Source organism: Phacochoerus africanus, chromosome 3 (genome assembly GCF_016906955.1).
Source record: "Phacochoerus africanus isolate WHEZ1 chromosome 3, ROS_Pafr_v1, whole genome shotgun sequence".
Taxonomy (NCBI): domain Eukaryota; kingdom Metazoa; phylum Chordata; class Mammalia; order Artiodactyla; family Suidae; genus Phacochoerus; species Phacochoerus africanus.
The window spans coordinates 14019822-14040032 of record NC_062546.1 but is presented as its reverse complement, the minus strand read 5'-3'; the positions used below and the strand labels follow the sequence as shown (position 1 = coordinate 14040032).

Here is a 20211-nt window from a genome sequence, read left to right as displayed (position 1 = left end):
CGCAGCTTCCCTCTGTGTGTCTGCCCTATTCTCCTTAGCGTCTAGCTTTCAGTTGTCATTCTTGTCACCTAATAGTCACTAGATGGCTGCTTTACCTCCAGCCCTCACCTCCACATTCAAGGCAAGCAGAAAACGAAGAATCAAGAAGGAGCAAAGCCATGATTAGGAAAGTTTTTAGGTGTGGCATTGGCTGGATTTGTGTCCTACGGCCACTCGTGGCTCCAGGGGAAACTAGAGAGGTGATTATTTTTTCCTGGGTGCATTGCTACTCTGGCATCTCCCAACAGGCGTGGGGAGGAAATGGATGCTGGGGAGGCAACCAGAAGGTGACTGCAAATGCTCCAAGAAGGGAAGAAAGGAGGAGAGGGTTAATCCCTCAGATCCCCTCCAGCTCTATAGAACTGTGATAAAGAAGTGTTCATCCTTCTCTGTCTTAACGAGCTCAGTGCCCAACAGCATGAATGCTATATTTTTCTATAAATGGGCTTCTCTGTGAACCTCTACATGTTGAGGCCACTTTTGTTTTTACTGGCAAACTTATTCCAGGGGAATGAAAGTTCACCACAGTGCAGATGTATATTTAAGGACGACAGGAGGCATAGGCAGGGAACCCATAGAAAGGGAATGTTTTAAAAGGGGGAGGCAAAGGTTCAGCCTAGAAAGGTCACGTAGAAGTCTCAGGAAGAATGTGTCAGGTGCCTTCCAGCTATAGCCAAGGATAGGAAGTGGCCTTGGAGCCAGTCTGACTTCTCCCCAGATGCCCATGGCCATGAGCAGGGACCACATTATTCATGGCCTGCCAGCACCCTTCCTGCAAAGCTGCACTCATAAGGCAGCTTCTCCTTTCATTTATGACCTGGCCCAATTTGGTATTTTTTCCATGACTTTCTAGCTGGGTGGCCTTGCACAAGTTTCTTAACTTCTCTGTTCCTCAAGAGTCTCATCTGTGAAGCAGGCTGATAATAATATCCCCTTCATAGAATTCTTGTTCGAGTTGAAGGAGTTCATACATCTAAAGCTCACAGAGACTTTCCTGGGACATGATACGCTCTGAATTAAGGTTATTGTATCAGCATCATCCTTGTCCCATATGCGAGGGTCAACAGAAGTTGACACCTTCCCAAACAATTTGTGGCAGCTTTTGAGTAATTATCTCATTCTTTGCAAAGGTTAGGAAGAGGAGTTCAACATTATGAGACTTTGGATCCCCATGAAATTGTCCAGAGACAGAAAATTTTTTTAACCACAAACCTAAATCTGGGTTTTGGAGAGACGGCTTTGGGAAGGTATTCATGAACTTGGTTGTGTCAAACAGAGCTGGGCGCTATGTATCAGCATCCTCCTTCCCACCAGGGCTCTGCTTAGTGGTTCTTCATCGCCCCAGGTGGTACCCTTCGCATCAGAGTCGTATCAGACTCTGCAGTCATCAGGACCATTTTAAACACGCGGTGCTGGGGTTCCAGTCGTGGCTCAGTGAGGTAACAAACCTGACTTGTATCTATGAGGACATGGGTTCAATCCCTGGCCTCATTTAATGGGTTAAGGATCCAGCATTGCCATGAGCTGTGGTGTAGGTCGCAGATGCAACTTGGATCCCGCATTGCTGTGGCTTTGGTGTAGACCAGTAGCCACAGCGCTGATTTGACCCCTAGCCTGGGAACTCCCATATGCTGCAGGTGTGGCCCTAAAAAGACAAAAACAAAATAAAACAAAACATGCAGTGCTAACATATCTTGAGAAAATGAAGGGCGTTTTTCTAATGGGGCTATTTCCACTTATGCTTGTCTCCATTCTTCCCAAAAGGCATGGAACCCCATGAATAGGGCTTATGTTTATTCATTCATTCAACAAATGTTTGTTGACAGCCTCTGTGTGCTGGGCTTGGTACCAAGCACCTGAGATGCTTCAGGGAGCAAAACTGACAAAAATCTGAATTCCCATTGTGGCTCAGTGCTGAATTCCCCAACACAGTGTCTGTGAGGATGTGGGTTTGAACCTTGGCCTCTTTCAGTGGGTTAAGAATTCAGCATTGCCACAAGCTGTAGCATAGGTCACAGATGCAGCTCAGATCTGGCATTGCTGCAGCTGTAGTGTAGGGCTGCAGCTACAACTCTGATTCAACTCCTAGCCTGGAAACTTCCATAGGCCACAGGTGCAACCCTAAAAAAAGGAAAAAAAATTTGACAAAAATCTATTTTTGTGGTGGGAAAGAGGGACAAAACCCAAAATAAGAAATGGGATAAATAAATAGATTTTGTTAGAGGGTGATTAATACTATAAATGAAGAACAGAATCAGGTAGCAGCAGGGGGATGGGAGTGGGCTGGTGGGGACAAGCTGCACCTTTCCATCAGGCTGGGTCTTGCCAAGAAGGTGACATTGAATAATTGGTTCATTCAGCCAACAATCAACCCTTTCCTTCCTCCACTCAATGAATATTCATTGAGGGCGTGCTGGGTACCAGACACCATGCTGGGAACTTAATTAACACTGTCTCATGTCATCTCACAAATCTCATCTCACAAATATAAGCACTGATATTTCCCCCATTTTATAAATGAGCAAATAGGGTCCCAGAGAAGCAAAGTGAGCTGCAGTGAAGCATGACATCTGTTTCCTCCAGGTTATTGTGAAGACAAAACTTAGATAACATTGGGGCAACCTGTCTATTTTTCTAAAATTTTGTGTATTTTATGTATTTCTCATATGGTGTCTCTTTTTTCGTGGCTTAAATGTTGTGTTTCATCCCCTCAATTATCCCCTTAGATGATAAGACCCTTCAGGGCAAGAGCTGTGCCGTAATCCCCACTGTCTCCTCAGTGAGTAATTGCATAGCATGCATGCATCAATGAGTGAATGAATGAATGAAGGATATGAGGCTCCTGGGCAAGGGGCAGCGAACGCAAATGGCCATGGGAACAAGGCAGGACACACGAGTGAGTAAGGCGGACTGACCCCAAAAGCGGTTGATCGCCTCTGCTGCATTTTTCTCTCTTATTTTTGTCAGAGACACGAGTATGATGTTAAGTGTCCTATTATTGCTACAACGAATTACCACAGATTTCCTGGCTTAAAACAACACAGATTTGTTATCTCTTTGTCTTTGAGGGTCAGAATTCTAAAATCAAGGTGTCAGTTCCCTGGTGGCCTAGCTGGAATGATAGGCCAGGCGGCTCGGGTCACTGCTGTAGCAAAGGTTTGATTCCCAGGGCTGAGAACGTCTGCATTCCATGGGCACAGCCAAAAGCCAAAAAAAGAGTAATAAAATAACTTAAATTAATAAAATAGGAGTTCCCACTGTGGCGCAATGGGATCCACGGCATCTCTACAATACCAGGATACAGGTTCAATTCCTATAACCAGCACAGCAGGTTATAGGATCTGGTGTTGCCGCAGCTGCCACGTAGGTTCCAACTGCAGCTCAGATCTGATCCCTGGTCCAGGAAGTCCATATGGTGTGGGGCAGCCAAAAAAGAAAAAAATAATAAAATATCAGCAGGGCTGCTTTCCTTCTGGAAGCTCCAAAGGAGAATCCATTTTGTTGCCTTTTCCAGCTACTAGAGGCTCTGCCTACATCCCTTGGCTTGCGGCTCCTTCCTCCATCTCCAAATTACATCACTCCAACCTCTGCTTCCACTGTTTTTTGGGTTTTTTTTTTGGTCTTTTGTCTTTTTTGTTGTTGTTGTTGTTGCTATTTCTTGGGCTGCTCCCGCGGCATATGGAGATTCCCAGGCTAGGGGTTGAATCGGAGCTGTAGCCACCGGCCTACGCCAGAGCCACAGCAACGCAGGATCCGAGCCGTGTCATGTGCAACCTACACCACAGCTCACGGCAACAGCCGGATCGTTAACCCACTGAGCAAGGGCAGGGACCGAACCCGCAACCCTCATGGTTCCTAGTCAGATTCGTTAACCACTGCGCCACGACGGGAACTCCTGCTTCCACTGTTTTATCTCCCCTCCCACACAGACTTTTCTGCCTCCCTCTTATGAAGACCCTTTTGATTATACTGGGCTCACTTAGATAAGCCAGAATAACCCCTCCATCTCAAGATCCTTTATCACGTCTGAAAAGTCCCTTTTGCCATGAAAAGTAGCATATTCTCAGGTTCTAGGGGCTATGTTCAGCCAAGCACAGAGACACAGAAAGTTTTTTTTTTTTAACCATAGGAAATATATCAAGCCAAGGATGATAGGATTTATCCTAGTGGTGGGAAGGCAAGTAGGGAGGGGAGGGAGTGTGCTTCCATGGAGAGTACATACTCCATTTAAAAGGGGCAGACGGAATTCCCGTCATGGCTCAGTGGAAACAAACCTAACTAGCATCCGTGAGGACACAGGTCCTATCCCTGGCTTCACTCAGTGGGTTAAGGATCCAGCATTGCCATGAGCTATGGTGTAGGTCACAGATGTGGCTCGGATTCCGCATTGCTTTTGCTATAAGCATAGACCAGCAGCTACAGTTCCAATTAGACCCCTAGCCTGAGAACCTCCATATGTCGCAGGTGCAGCCCTAAAGAGACAAAATAATAATAATAATAATTAATAAAAGCAGCAGGCTCTGGAGTTCCTATTGTGAATCAACAGGAACAAATCTGACTAGTATCCACGAGGACATGTGTTCAATCCCTGGTCTCTCTCAGTGGGTTAAGGATCCGGCGTTGCCATGACCTATGGTACAGGTTGCAGATGCAACTCAGATCTAGCATTGCTATGGCTGTGGTACCAGCAGCTGTAGCTCTGATTCGATCCCTAGCCTGGGAACTTCCATATGCCACAGGTGTGGCCCTAAAAAGAAAAACAAAAAACAAAAGGGGCAGATGCTACTCATTTGCAGTGTATGGCTGCATGGCAGAAAGTGGGCCCAGTTTTCCTGAGCTTCTCTCACTCGTTTGCTCAAATAGAAGTGCAAAATCTGGATTTTTGTATGATAGTATTACCGTGTGTTTGCTTTTTAAGTATTATGCAGCAGTTCTCTGCCAATATTATAAAATGCCCAGATGGATAAGCTGACAGAGGACACTGAATTGCTGTACGTTTCACCTCCTTCTCTCCCCCAAAAAAGAAAACGAGCACAAGTGAGAGCAATAAGATTAGTGAGAGTGACAGCGGATGACATTTATTCCAGCACTTTCTGTACCAGATCCGGTTCTCAGCACATTACTTCATTCATTTGATTCTCAGTGACCCTGTATGGTGGGTACTGTCTTCAATACCCATTTTATGGATGCTGAATTCAAGGCACAGAGGGGTTAATTAGCACGGGGTCACCTCGCCAGTAAGTAGCAGATTCAAACTCTGTCAGAATCTGTTCTTTTTCTTTAACTTTTTATCTTCAAATAAGTTCAGACTTACAGAAAAATTGCAAAGACGGGACAAAGAGCTCCTCGGAACCCTTCACCCAGCCTCCCCTGTGTGAATCTTGCGTAGCCACCACACAGTGATCAAAAACCAGGACATCAGCAGGGGCACAGTGCTTTCGACTGCACTGCAGACCTTATTTGAAATTCACCAGTTTTTCCACAAACGTCTGTTTTCTCCTCCAGGATCCCACGTCACGTTTAGTCACATGTAATCTCTCTTGGGCTCTAATCTGTCACAGACCTTCAGGCTTTCATGGCCTTGACACTTTGATGAATACCCATCAGGCATTTTGTCAAATGCCCCTCGGCCTGGGTTTGTCTGATGGTTTCTCAAGATTAGATCGAGGTTGTGCATTTGGGGGAAGGAGACCACACACGTGACGTGGTACCTTCAGTGCATCTTCCTGAAAGTACCACCTGGGGCTACGTGGCATCAGTCTTTCTTATTGCCCATGACATTAACCTTGATCAGCAGAGCCCGTGCCCTGTAACCCCTTGGTTTAAACGCTTTCCTGTAGAGAGGGAAGGGAAAATACAAAATATACACAAAATATACGGCAGGACTCGTCGGCAAGCCTCAGCCATCCCTTGGGTGTGCGAACACCCCTCTGAGTCTTCAGACAGACTTTAAAACGCCCACTGGTGGTGGCGGGAGTGGCGAAGGACAGGCAAGTTCTGGGACTTTGCAAATAATTGAAGCTAGAAAGATGGGAAGAGCTGACCAGAGAAGGGGAAATAAATCCAGCAGAGATGAAAGCCAAGGTCCGCAGCTGCTCGGACCATCAAACCTTTAAAAAGCCACGTGAGGTTTTAGGGCAAGGAGTGAATTATGGCTCTTAGGACCCAGGACAAGTCGGCTTTGATCTTAGAGTGGGAGGCATCTTAAGCCGTGGCCTTTTGCATGCGTTATTCCTACATCCCCCTGGGGTTCATTAGATGAACCCACTTGGAATTTACAGGTCTGCGGAAGGACCCTCAGTCCTAATGGTAAACACTTGAAAGAGGCAGCTTGCTAAGCAGAGGAGCGGAGCGTGCAGAGAAAGGGAGGCCGGCGCTGCCGCAAAGGGGACGTGAGCGGGACGCACCGTTTTATGAGGCTCTTTGCCCCGTCAAGTCAGACAGATGCAAGATTTGTGAGCTTACGAGGCATTCGAGGACTGCCGTGGGAGGTCATTTCAGTGAGCCCTTGACCTCTCTATTTGAAAAAGTATCAATTTGGAGATGGCTGTCTTTACTGCCAGGAAACTTTAGACCCGAGGCCGGACCATGGCTTTTTGGCTGGCCATCCTGTCACAAACCAGATGTTGGCCTCCGTTTGCCCCAGGGCGAGCCCCTGGCCTCCAGCAGACGTTCCCCTGGTCGCTGGAGCAGCTGGCTGCCCGGGAGTTATTAAAGTGTGTTCCTGGGGGCTCCTCCTCGGCAGCCTGGCCACAGTGTGTGTGGCTGGCACCGAGAAACCTGATCAAAACAGCCCAGCAGGCAGCCATCTGCTGACAGGGAGTCAGAAACCTGTGCCGTAGATGCAGCAGGCAGGGGTGCCTTGGAAGGAAAGCGGGGGGAGAACGTTTTCGCTGGATGAAATCAATCACCCACTGAAACTATTGGTGAACCTTCTGGGGTGGGGGAGAGATGGACATTCCAGCAGATTGGAGGGGGGAGAATATTGGCCTCCACGTCACACAGGGCTGGGTTCGAATCTCTGGGTCTCTGGGTTATAAATTGCAAGCAGCTGACCCTCTCTGGGCTTGGCTGTCCTGTACCCCAGCGTTCCCCAGCTCCCGTCTTTGCTGCCTGTCACCATCTAATACATCATTCGACTTATTTATTCACTTTCAGCCCCTCCCCGCAGGGAGCCCAGCTCCTTGGTGGCAGTGGTTGCCATCGTCTTGTCCAATGCCATGTCCTTGGTGCTTAGGACAGACTGGCATGGAGTAGGAGCTTTGTGAACATTGGGGAAATGATTGGAAAGAGATCACAATGAGCCTCCTTTGTTCTGTTCTCCTTGTTGGAGGGGAGATAAACTAGGATAATTAAGGTAAGGGATTTAGCATAGGTCCTGGCACCTAGTATGTGCTCAATAAGTAGAACCAGTTTTGACAGTCGATTCATTCACTTTTTAAATTCATTCAATAAATAACACTTCGAATGTTTGTAATGTGCCAGGCAGGGCCCTAGGGGCTGGAAATAGTGCCCAAAACAAGACAGACCTTCTTTTTTTCTTTTTTCCAAAATTATTTCCAGAGAGCCTGTCCTGTGCTACCTACTCTTCTAGAAACCAAGCTTAAAACAGTGAATAAAAGACAAAGTCCTTGCACTATGGAGCTTCCATATCCAAGTGGGAATGAGATAAAACAATAAATGTGAATCTCGAGATATAAGATGCGAGTTCCCTTTGTGGATCAGCAGGTTGAGGGCCCAGCAGGTTAAGGGCCCAGCATTATCTCTGTGAGGATGCAGGTTCGATCCCTGGCCTCGCACAATGGGTAAAGGATCTGGTGTTGCTGCAAGCCACAGGTCGTAGATGTGGCTCAGATCTGGTATTGCCATGGCTGTGGTGTAGGCCAGCAACTGCAGCTCCAATTGGAGCTTGAAAAGAGCAGCTCTGAGGATAATGAATTGAACCAGGTTCAGGGCGGACACAGGAAAATCAGTGAGGAAACTATGTATTCCCTGACCTGGAACTTCCATATGCTGTAGGTGCGGCTATAAAGAAAAATTTTTAAATGAAGACATAAGATGATTTCAGAAGTTGTAAGTGCTACCAAAAAAAAAAAAAATCAAAACTAGGGTGATGTGTAAGGTGTGGCTGGAGTGGCAGGGATGGTGGGGAAGGCCACATCGGAGCTGGGACCTGAGCGAGGAGGCAGCCGGCGATGGGCGGGCTCAGGGCCTCCAGCTGTGGTCCCCAGTTTGGCCACATCAGCATCACCTGGGAGAGGGTTAGAAACCTCAGGTCTCACCTGGAACCTGCAGAATCTACTTTTTAACAGGCTCTCTGGATGATTCCTGCCTGCAGTAACATTGGCGGAACGCTGGTCTATGAGAAGCCACTCCAGGCAGCGGGGAGGAGCAAAAGCTGCTGTCCTCAAATGATGTTTTAGATGACCAGGCGGCGGGACAGAGGCAGAGCAGGGTGTATGGGTTTGCTAGGGTTGTGGTAAGCAAGAACCCCAAACTCAGTGGTTTAAAACCACAGAAATTAGAGTTCCCATTGTGGCTCGGCAAGTTAAGAACCTGACTTAGTGTCCGTGAGGTTGCAGGTTCAATCCCTGGCCTCACTCAGTGGACTGAAGATCTAGCATTGCCGCAAGCTGCAGCATAGGTCGTAGATGCAGCTCGGAGCCGGTGTTGCCGTGGCTGTGGTGTAGGCTGGCACCTGCAGCTCTGATTCGACCCCTCGCCTGGGAACTTCCATTTGCCACAGGTGCAGCCATAAAAAGAAAAAAATAAATAAAAAGCAAAACAACAGAAATTTATTCTCTCTCAATTCTAGAAGCCAGAAATCTAACATCCAGGTGTTTGCAGGTTCCTTTGGGAGCCTCTGAGGAGAACCTGGTCCTTGCCTCTCTCCCAGGTGATTGCCAGCAAATCCTTGACCTTCGCTGGCTTGGAGACATTACTCCGGTCTCTGCCGGTATCATCACATGGCCTTTTCCCCTCTGTGTGTCTGAGTCCAAATTTCTTCTCCTGAGGACAGCACTCACTCGATCAGGGCCCCCATGCATCCAGTATGACCTCAGCTTGATTACATCTGCAAAGACCCTGTTTTCAAACATGGCCACATTCAGAGGTCCTGGAACTTGGGCTTGAATAGATCTTCGGGGGGACACAGTTTGACCCACCGTAGGGCAGAAAGGTGGAGTTCCGTGAGGTCAGAGAAGAGGCTGTTCACAGCAGGCCTATGGACACAGTGAAGGGGAAGCCTTGTAGAAATACAAGGGGAAGCCAGAGAGGCTGGGCTGATGTTGAAAAGAGTGGCTCTGAGGATAATGAATTGAACCAGGGTCAGAGCGGACACCGGAAAATCAGTGAGGAAACTATGCATTCCCTGGGCAAAGCGATGATAGAGGCATGGAGGTGGCAATGGAGGTGATGGTAGAGATGGAGAAAAATGGATAGACTTGCGGGGTATTAAGAGGCCCTGTTCACAGAAGCTGGTGACGGAATTGAGATCGACTCGATGGGGAGGAACATCTAAGACGATTCAGTCAGTCATCTGTTCTTTCAGCAGACATTTTTTTACATATCTGGTCCGTGAAAAGTGGGTATGTGACCTCTTTGGGGAAGAAGACAGTCATGGACATGCCAAGTGCCCTCATGGTGACCAAGTGGCTGCAGTAGCTCCAGCCTCATTACCCTACAACCTCCTGAGATTCCCTCTCATTTAGATCTGCTTATTAGTTCAGATGTACACCCCGAAAGCAAATCATTGTGGTCAAGGGAATGCGATGCACTAATGGGTCCAAGCTGCGTCACATACGCCATTCCTATCGAATTTCCATCAGGGCAAGGTAAGGCCTGTCTGACCTCAGTGCCTTCCCTAGGCATTATATCAGTGAAAATTTCTCTCCAACACGTACAACTTGTTTCTCTGATCTTTAGGGGTTGCCATTCCCAAGAATCCCTCCAGAGAAGATACTTGGCAATAAGAATAGTGCATTTGGGAGTTTCTGTTGTGGCTCAGGGGTCATGAACCCAACTAGTATCCATGAGGATGTAGGTTCAATCCCTGGCCTCACTCAGTGGGTTAAGGACCCAACGTTGCTATGGCCGTGGTGTAGGCTGGTGGCTGCAGCTCCAATTGGACCCCTAGCCTGGGAACTTCCATATGCCACGGGTGCAGTCCTAAAAAGACAAAAAAAAAAAAAAAGCGCACTTGACCTTGGGATCCATTGTGACCCCGACAGTCCGTCCTTTCCCATGTTGTATCAGACTGTACTCCTCCCCTGCTGGAAAGCCTCCATCTGGGACTTCCCATTGCAATCAGAAATGAGTGCCAGTGCCTTGCTGGGACTGCCCCCTGCCCAGCCTGGCCTGATTCTGCCCCTGAAGACCTCTCTGGCCTCATCGCGTGTGCGGCCCCCACTCCTCTGCATTTCACTCACAAGGGCTTCCTTTTTGTTCCTCCCACCTCTGGCCTTTGCAAGTTGCTGTTGCCCCCCTTCCCCCCACCCCGGAATGTTCTTTCCCCAGCCCTTCACGTGGCTGGCTCTTTCCCATCCATTTAGCCTCTGCTCAGCAGCCACCTCTTCTGAGAGACTCTCCAGCTTTCTCAATCTTCTCGGTGACTGACATTAACAAATACCAATGTTTCATCCAGCGTGTGCTCAGCGTAGCCTCGTGATGCTGCATCTTACCTTTTGGCCCCTAGCGCTGCCTGTGGGGCGTCTTCCCACACCAGCACATGTGGATCTGCCTGCGAGCGCTTTTCTCCTCCGAGACGTCACTGTTTGTCTTGCCCCCCCCCCCGCCCCCGCACCCCCTGCCCCCGCCTCGGCAGCCCTGGCATCGCTCTGACTCCGTGTGGCAGAGACGCGGTGACAGGGCAGCCTCTCTGAAATGGCATGCTCAGGAATGCAGATTGTTTTATTACCAGTTAAATATGCTTTATGCTACCTGTGAATGAGGCCATTGTGACATTTAGCAACTGATTTGATTAAACACAGATGTGGGCTGGACTCCACGTGGAGCAAAGATGCAGGAGGACAGGCTGGGGAGGGCATGTCTGGATCTTTTAAGATGGTAAAGTGCTGACATGACTCAGTGTCAGCAAGAAGGACAGGGCTGCCTCCCTTCCTGGCATATGGACCACGTGTTGGTCTCAGAGCTGAGAGCTCAACCTGGGTGCCCCCACCACCAACATCCTTTGTTTTCCTTTGAGATGTGCTGTTTGGCCCTCTCTAAATTATTCTGATGGGTTTTTTTTTTATGAACTTTTTTTTAATGGTGAATCAGTGAAATGCTAGCATTGCTGCCAACCCCAGCGGTGATTATGAACACACAGAGAATAATGATCCCGGCTACCCAAGAATGGATGGGTAGAGTCACCGGTCATCAGAGAAATGTGAATAAAGACAACAAATGAGATACCTCGTTGGTCTTAGTAGGAGAGCAAAGATTAGCAAGTGTGATTGTGCCAACAGCTGGTGGAGGCGCAGGGACCTTGGGCTACAGGACCCGGCAGTGCTGGTGGGAATGTGCACCTGGCAGCCCCTGCCAAGAGGCTCACCCAGCCCTCAGGGAAACTCGGTCTGTTTGACCAAGGGGCCCAGCAGTCCCATTTCTGGGGTACAGCCCAAGGAAACTCACACATGGAAGCAGAGGTACAAGGATATTCACAGCAGCCTTGTTTGTGGTGGGCAGAGAGGAGGTACCCCAGCTCCTCTCCGGGACGGAGGAGGGAGCAGCAGAGATAGGGAGAAAATTCACAAGGGAGGGCTGGGCAGCTGCCTGGGCAACAGGCGAGACGTACCCACAGAAACGTAGATGGGTCTTAAGAACCAAACACTGGGTGAAAAAAAACTGCAACCATAAGAAATGTAACAGAATTTACAGAAATTATACACCTGCCCACAAAACACTAGTGCACTTTTTGCGAGAACACAGAAACAAAAGGATATGCAAAGACATACTAGCATTGTTGCCTATGGAGTAACAGAAAATGAAAGGAAGCGGATTTTTTTTTTTTTTTTTTTTTTTTTTTTTTTTGCTTTTAGGGCCACACTCGCAGCATGTGGAGGTTCCCAGGCTATGGGTCAAATCAGAGCTGTAGCCGCCAGCCTTCACCACAGCCACAGCAACGCTGGATCCTTAACCCACTGAGCGAGGCCAGGGGTCGAACTCGCAACCTCGTGGTTCCTAGTTGGATTCGTTAACCCCTGAGCCATGACAGGAACTCCAGAGGTGGATTTTTTTGCAAGAGAGGTCTTGAGTGCACTCATGAGGAAAGTGGGCCGTGAACTTGAATTAACTCATCAGCACCTAACGTCTTACAGGATGACAAAAGAGGCGGCTCTCCACACAGGTTCCCTGCCATTGGTGGAGACATGGTTCCAGGGACATAAAGAAGTCCTCCAGGGGAAGGGGATGGAATTCCTTGGTCCCTTGTATAAATTTCAGTCTTTGAGCTCAAGGGGGTAAAAAATAGAACTGACTCTATTTTCAGCATTTCGCCACAATTTCTACTTTGAACCACCATTCCCCTGGGCTGGTGGGAAAGTTTCATCGTAGTGTTTCGGAGCTTTCCCCAAAGTCTCCAGAGTTCTGGCGTCTTACCCAGTGCAGGTGCATTGTGGGGCCTGGGATCTATCCCATCTTTTATCCCTGGACCCAGGCTGCTGCCCTGTCATCTACTGTCTTGGTCCAGGTGGCCCTTTCCGGTCTGGGGCTCTTCATCACTGTGTCTTTGCTGCATTGTGGGCGCAAGAATCTTTTATGGTTCTGTCTTCCTAGACTAGAGGTCACAAACAGGAAAGTCATAAGCCACATCCACCCTGCAATCATGTTCTTGTTTGTTTCGTCCAACCAATTTGTATTTGTTGCCTACATTTGACAATTGGGAGATCTCATACACAAATCCAGATTTCTGACCACTTTGGAAAAATCAGAAGCCCTGTCTACATTAGGTTCACATTTCTAGGTGGCAGGGTTCAGCTGGAGCTGAGTAGTATTGTATTAGTTAGAAATGTTTTGGGCTGCAAGTAACAAAAAAGCCCAACTAACATTAGCTTAAACTGTAATGGTACTTATTGTGTATTTAGCAAGAAGTCTGGACCCCAAGTTTGATTGGGCAGCTCAATTTTATCTCTAAGGACCAGATTCTTTTCCTCCTTTTGCCCCTTCAGCCTCAGCATGTGGGCCTTTTGCTTTTATGCTTGTGACCTCGTGGCCCAAGATGGCTGCAGTAACACCAAACATTATATCCTCACATAATCCAGGGGAGGATCCAGCAGGAGGACAAAAGAAAGAAAAACCAGTCCTCTACAGAGCATTCAAGACACATCATCCTACATGTCAAATCCTCCCAGACTCTGGAACCTATGTGTTGGATCATCAGAGCTCACTCATTTCTGCTACTTTTTCTTCTTCTTCTGCCCACACTGTGCATCCCAGCCCAGGGCCCACCACCCTCGGAGGAGAAGCCCTGATGTGTATTAGAATGTGGCCCTGACATGCTTGCCTTCCTCCTCCAATCCAGGTGGTCACTTTCTGCCTCTCACTGGCGATTATGGGGGGGGGGGGCACCTGGTGAAGGAAGTGTTGCAGGAAGGGGGACCCCTTCCAGGGCCCGAGAATGGGCTCTTGTCTAATGCTCAGAAATGAATTGCCCAAGGTGACACACGTGCAGACAAAGCAAAAGACTTTATGGGGGAGGGGCCCCAGGGCAGAGGTTCGGTCCATGGTCCTATGACAGAAAAAAAGAGTGGAACTAAAGCCTCCAGCTCAGAGCACTGTGGGAGCGCTTACTCAGCAGGGAAGCTCACACACCCCTCCTCATCACCTTCCCCATCTAACATATCCTGGTAGATGTGACTGCTGACTGTGGAACATCTGCTCTGGTGCGTCGAAGCCACTTCCAGGCGCCCTCCTGACCGCGCACCTGGCGTGGGGTGCGCAGGGCTTCCCTGTATCACAGGCAGACGTCATCTCTTCTATACAGTTAATCTGGGCAAAGAGACGGCCCAGGATCACGTGCAAGAACAGTGCCCTAAAGGTGTTCGAGTCCCCGTGAACAGGGACCCCGGTCCTCTTCCTGACAGCTCTAATAAAGCAGGAAGGATCTTTCTAAACTGACAGCATTTGAAAGATCCCAAATCTCAGCCAGATTGTAAGCGATCCCTGCACTGTTTATTTTAGTTTATTTATTTATTTATTTATTTTGTCTTTTTGCCTTTTCTAGGGCCACTCCCTCGGCCTATGGAGGTTCCCAGGCTAGGGGTCTAATTGGAGCTATAGCCACCGGCCTATGCTACAGCCACAGCAATGCCAGATCCAAGCTGCACCTGTGGATCCTTAACCCACTGAGCAAGGCCAGGGATCAAACCCGCAACCTCATGGTTCCTAGTCAGATTCGTTAACCACTGCGCCACAACGGGAACTCCTCCCTGTGCTGTTTAATGATCTCAGAAAGTGGCGCGTGCTGCCCGGAGGGGGCGGGCCCAGCTTGTCCTACCTTCGTTCAGAAGAGCCTTCTAGGGAGACTCAGCAGCCTGGCTAGATGGAGCCATGATACTGCCAACAACAGGAAAGAAAACATGGAAAGGGAGCTCGAGGTTCGTCCCAGAGGATAGGACAGGAATTGCTCCCTGAACTCCAGGGTGGGTGGAGGGAATCCTGGAGACTCAGCTCTCCCCTCTTCTCTCCGGGCTCAAGTGTGGAGTGTCCAGGGTGTGTCTGAGGATAGGCGACCTCATCTTTTCCGGTCCCTCTGTCCCCTTCCTTCCTTTGCTGCTGCCTGGGAGATGGGCTGTGGGAAGAGTATGGAGAAGTAACAGGAGCAGCAGTTTTGTTCTGTTCCGAAGTGGAATAAAATTCACATAACTTAGAATTAAGCTATTAACCATCTTAAAGGGCCCAGTTCCGTGGTGGTTGGCGTGTTCACAAGGTCAGGCAATCACCGCCTGTTCTCGAATGCCAAGACCCTTCCCCTACCCTAAAGGGAAACCCACACCCTTTAAGCTGGCACTCCCCATCCCCCTTCCGCCCAGCAGCTGGCAGCCTCTCATCTATTGTCTGTACCGGTGGATTTGCCTGTTCTGGACATTTCATATAAATGGGATCACAGAATATGTGGCCTTTGGTGTCAAGCATAGGAGAGCACTGGAGTTCCCTCTTTCCAGCCATAAACCTGCAATGTTTGGGGATTCACACGCCTGCCTCTTATTCTGACATCTCTGTGTGCATCAAATCCTAATTTAAAAAAAAAAAAATTCTGGGAGTTCCCATCATGGCTCAGAGGTTAACGAACCTGAGGACGTTATCCATGAGGACGTGGGTTTGATCCCTGGCCTCGCTCAGTGGATTATGAATCTCAGTGGTTAATTGCCGTGAGTTGTGGTGTAGGTTGCAGACGTGGATCGTGCATTGCTGTGGCTGTGCCTGTGGCATAGGCCAGCAGCTAGATCTGTAATATGAATATTTCATAGGGGGAAGGGAGATTGGGGGAAAGTATCTGCAAAGGATGGGGGAAGGGTGGCAATCATGAAAAAAAGATTGAGAAACAATGGAATTTTTGTAAAAGATGCAAATTACAAGCCCTGGTTTTTTTTTTTTTTTTTGTCTTTTTGCCTTTTCTAGGGCCGCTCACGCGGCATGTGGAGGTTCCCAGGCTAGGGGTCGAATCGGAGCTATAGCCGCCGGCCTACGCCAGAGCTACAGCAACGCGGGATCCGAGCCACATCTGTGACCTACACCACAGCTCACAGCAACGCCGGATCCCTACCCCACGGAGCAAGTCCAAGGATCGAACCCGCAACCTCATGGTTCCTAGTCGGATTCGTTAACCACTGCGCCACGACGGGAACTCCTGATTTTTTTTATTATCTGATTCAGCAGACAGTTCTACACTCTGGCTCTCAATATCTATATTTATCTCATCACAGACTGGTATTAAACAGTCTGTGGGGAGGTTCTGGTCCGCAGTCCACATTTCAGTAGGTCTGTGCCAACACATCCCTGTGTTTTGATCTGTCTGGAATGATCTCTACTCCCTGTGTATCTATGCACTCAACTGTGTTCCATCTGTCCTCTCTGAATGTAAGCATCAGCCCTTGCTTCTCTCCTATCTAGAAAAGTATCTAAGGCAGTACTATTTGATGCATCACTGGGCAATGATTGTTGAATGACTGAGTGAATGGCTATCCACTTAAAAATTACTTTATTGAGCCAGGCAACGAGCGTGGACTTTTACTTAAAACCCAAGAAAACCAATCAACTAAAAAGATAGCAGTTTTCTGCTCTGACCTGCAAAATAGCAATGTCTTCAATAAGAACGAAGGGCATTTCTTTCTCACTAAATGTTCAAACGGATGTGGCGGTTCTGGTCTGCAAATGTAGCAGGGATCCAACCTCCTGTGTCTGGTTGCTCAGCCCTGTGGTCCAGTATGGCCCCATTCCAGGAGAAGGACCAACCTGCCTCTGCCCTTTGACGGCAGGACCAGGAAGTTGCCTGCGTTAACTTCCCTTCTCTAGAAACTCATCACATGGCCGCACCAGCCACAAGGCAAGCCGGGAAATGTAGTGCTTATTCAAGCAGCCATGTGCCCAGCTTAAAAGCACAGATTCTATGAATGTGAGAGAGAAGGAATGAATGGATAGTGGAGGGGCCCCTAGCAGGACTCCCCACCATCATCACCTTAAGAGAGGATGTCTTCCTCATCTCCTCCTTGCCTTCCCCAGCCCTCGCTGGACCTTCCACCAGCCAGTTGAAGGCAAGAGGTCAGTGTGGAAACCTTCCAGGTCCAGGAGGGTCCATTTGCAAAGCGCAGATGTGACACAAGATTTCCGGAACCGTGTACCCTCTTCCTCCTGCATCCTGTCTGGCATGGGAGGGCTCTCTCACTGCAGAGGCTCTGGGACTGCCCTCGGCACACCACAGTTTGTTCAGCTGTCCATTCTTCTCATGCCGCTGGGTCATAAAATGAAGACAAACATTTAGGAGAAAGAATATCAAGCGATGAGACTGTGGCCTGTTTATTTCCAAACCTGCCCTAAGTTGTCATTCAGAAGGTTGACACAACAGAAAAGAACAATTTTAAGTGAAAACAGCATCCAGGAGTGACTTCCTAAAGCAAGCATGTTCCTATGATAGAACAGGTAGGGTTGCCATGGTAACCAGGACTCCAAAAATGACCTTGAATGGAATAGGCTGGCATAGACCTTCTGCTAGATGTTTCTGGACAGGCCCCTGAGGAAAGAATGGGATTCCAGCGTGCCACACTCGTGTGAGCAAGTTCTCTGGTTGCTGGGCCTTAGGTGGGCCTCCATGTAATGAAGATAGAGGATGTCAGGGGTGGTGGTGTTCCTGGTTCCTGCTCTCTTCACCCGGCTAACTCCTACTCACCCTTCAGAGACTGGTTTAGGTGTCATTTCCTCCAGGAAGCCCTCCCTGGCTCCACCCCTCCCCAGGTGGGATTGCGGAACCTTTCCCTGTGCCCCCCAGGCTCCCAGTGAAAGTGCTCCCTTGACAGCTTACTCCTCCACGGCCTCCCCAGGCCCCAGGACGTATCCCCCGCCCTCCTGGAGAAGAATATAGTTCATTTTGTAGATTCGACTTTGGAACCTTTTCGGTATTTTATATAATTATAAAACACATTTGAAAAAGTAATCCTAAAATTCAATAACAAGCTATTATGAACCTAATTATATATTGAGCAGTGGTGTCACCTTTCAGACGTTACCCATATTTTTACTTTTTTTCTTTCTTCTTTCTGTTGTTTCGAGATTCCTTTTTTTCTTTTCTTTACTTTTTTTGGTGTGGGGTTTTTTTTTTCTTTCTTTAAAAAAATTTTTTTTGATTTCCCGTCTTTTTCAAGAACTTTCTGTACCCATTATTTTAGGGTAGATCTATTGTGACAATTTCTCTTTGTTTTCCCTCATTTGAGAATGTGTTGATTTTCCTTTCATTTCTGAAGGATATTTTCTCTGAATGTAGAATTCCGGGTTGATACTCTGCAAAAATGTCGTGCCACTTTCTTCTGGCCAATAGAAATTGACAAGCTTATTCCAAAATTGATATGTAAATGCCAAGTTTATATATATATATACGGATAACTGAATCACTTTGCTGTACATCTGAAATTAACACAACATTGGAAATTAACTACACTTGGATAAAAATTTTTGAAAATGATTAAAATGGTAAATTTCATGTTATGTAAAAATTATTTTAAAATAATTTTTAAAATATAATTATCAAAAGAAAAAAGACATGGAGTTCCCATCATGGCTCAGCAGTTAACAAACCCGACTAGCATCCATGAGGATGCAGGTTCGATCCCTGGCATCACTCAGTGGGTTAAGGATCTTGTGTTACCGTGAGCTGTAGTGTAGGTCACAGATGCGGCTCAGATAGCGTGTGGCTATGGCTGTGGTGTAGGCCAGAGGCTACAGCTCTGATTAGACCCCTAGCCTGGAAACCTCCATATGCCACGGGTGCAGCCCTAAAAGACAAATATATATATATATATATATAATTAAGTACCACCTTAAACTGTTTTGTATGCACTATCTCTTTTATTTCTCATCAGAATCCTTTGAAGAAGGTGTTATTTATATTTTATTTATTAATATTATTAATGTATTACTATTAGTATTTATTAATATATTATTCTGAACTGACATTCAGAGAGATCGCCACGGCCTCAGGTCCCATTTCAACCTGTCAGAACTCAAAGACCCCACCTTTCTGTTGCATCTTTCTTTTCGGTGTCCCTCCCTCTCTGACTATAAGAAACTTCATCTGTTCCTCCTTCCTGCAGGCACGGCTGGGATCTATCAAGGAGCAAACGGACTGACCAATGCAGCCGGCTTTGGAAGTGTACACCAGGTAGACGGAGCTCCCCATCAGTTGTTTTCTCAGTTCTTCCTTTAACTATGCTCTTTAAATCCGGGCACCCAGGGAGCCCACTGGCACCCATGAGTCCCACTAGAAGTTGGATCTCTTACTCCCTGTGTTTGGAGACCACAGATGCCAGACTGGACAAAGAGACTTTGGAAAGATATAGTGTAGAGGAATTGGAATTGCTGGAAGATTTCCAAGGTGACATGGGCTGTATTATATGGTCCATCTTGACCTGAGTCTAAGACACCCGCTGACTGTTGAATCTGAGATGTATGAATGCTTCTTATGGGTAAAAGTACATCTTCTTCACCTCTGCATCCCAGTGTCCAGCACAGAGCGGGGGCTTTATAAATGCTTGTTAAATTGAACTAAGCACCATAAAGATGAAAGCTGGCTATAGTTTTGAGTCTCTTGGTTTACTTAGTAGAGAACCTGCTGGAATTCCCATCATGGCTCAGTGGTAACAAACCTGACTAGGATCCATGAGGATGCAGGTTCGACCCCTGACTTTGCTCAGTGGGTTAAGGATCCAGCGTAGCCGTGAGCCGTGGTGTAGATCACAGACACGGCTCGGATGCCATGTTGCTGTGGCACAGCTGTAGCTCTGATTCAACCCCTAGCCTGGGAACTTCCATATGCCGAAGGTGCAGCCCTAAAAGACCAAAAAAAAAAAAAAGAATTAACCTGCTAAAGGTGGACAGGAACTCTTGTACTATTTGTGCACCTTTCCTATAAGAACCTTCCATGAGTTCTTTGCAAGGTTGAGCAGAATATTTGAAACAAAGAATATTGTGGAAGAGTTGGAATATCCGGTTGGTTTACACAGTGCTTCATAAAGAGGATTGGCATTCTTTGATTTCACCTCCAAGATTCCCTCATAGAAGATTCTGGATCCCTAATGCTGTGTAGGTGCATTTGCACAGGACACCCCCCCCACACACACACGAGCCTAAAATGTCAACTAGTCTTCTGGATATATGTATGTGGTCTTTATTATTCATTTGTCCATTCATTTTCCCAGTATTTATTGAGTGCCCATATGTGCCCAGCATTCTTCCAGGCACTGGGTCACAACAGTGACCAAGATGGACACTGACAAGGCCACACCCTGTCTCTCTGGGTGCACCTGCTGCCCTCCAGCTGCCAGTCTCTGCAATCCTGGGCCCAAGGGTGTTTTCTGGAACCAGTGTATCCAGCAAGCAGGAAGTACCAGGGAATTAAAACCCCCTGGGCACAACGCTCAAGCAAAGACTGGCTGGAGTGGTATATAAATACCCCAGCTCCCTTGC

General features: G+C 47.8%; 1 protein-coding gene across 3 annotated transcripts in view; it reads left to right on the top strand.

The window, feature by feature from the left end:
* EYA2 (EYA transcriptional coactivator and phosphatase 2) overlaps positions 1–20211 on the top strand; it is a 278029-nt gene that overhangs the window by 151079 nt on the left and 106739 nt on the right. For all 3 annotated transcript variants that reach the window (XM_047770951.1, XM_047770952.1, XM_047770950.1), the window contains one exon: positions 18840–18907. In XM_047770951.1, coding sequence (XP_047626907.1) covers positions 18840–18907 — 68 coding nt within the window. The remainder of the gene's footprint in view (positions 1–18839; positions 18908–20211) is intronic.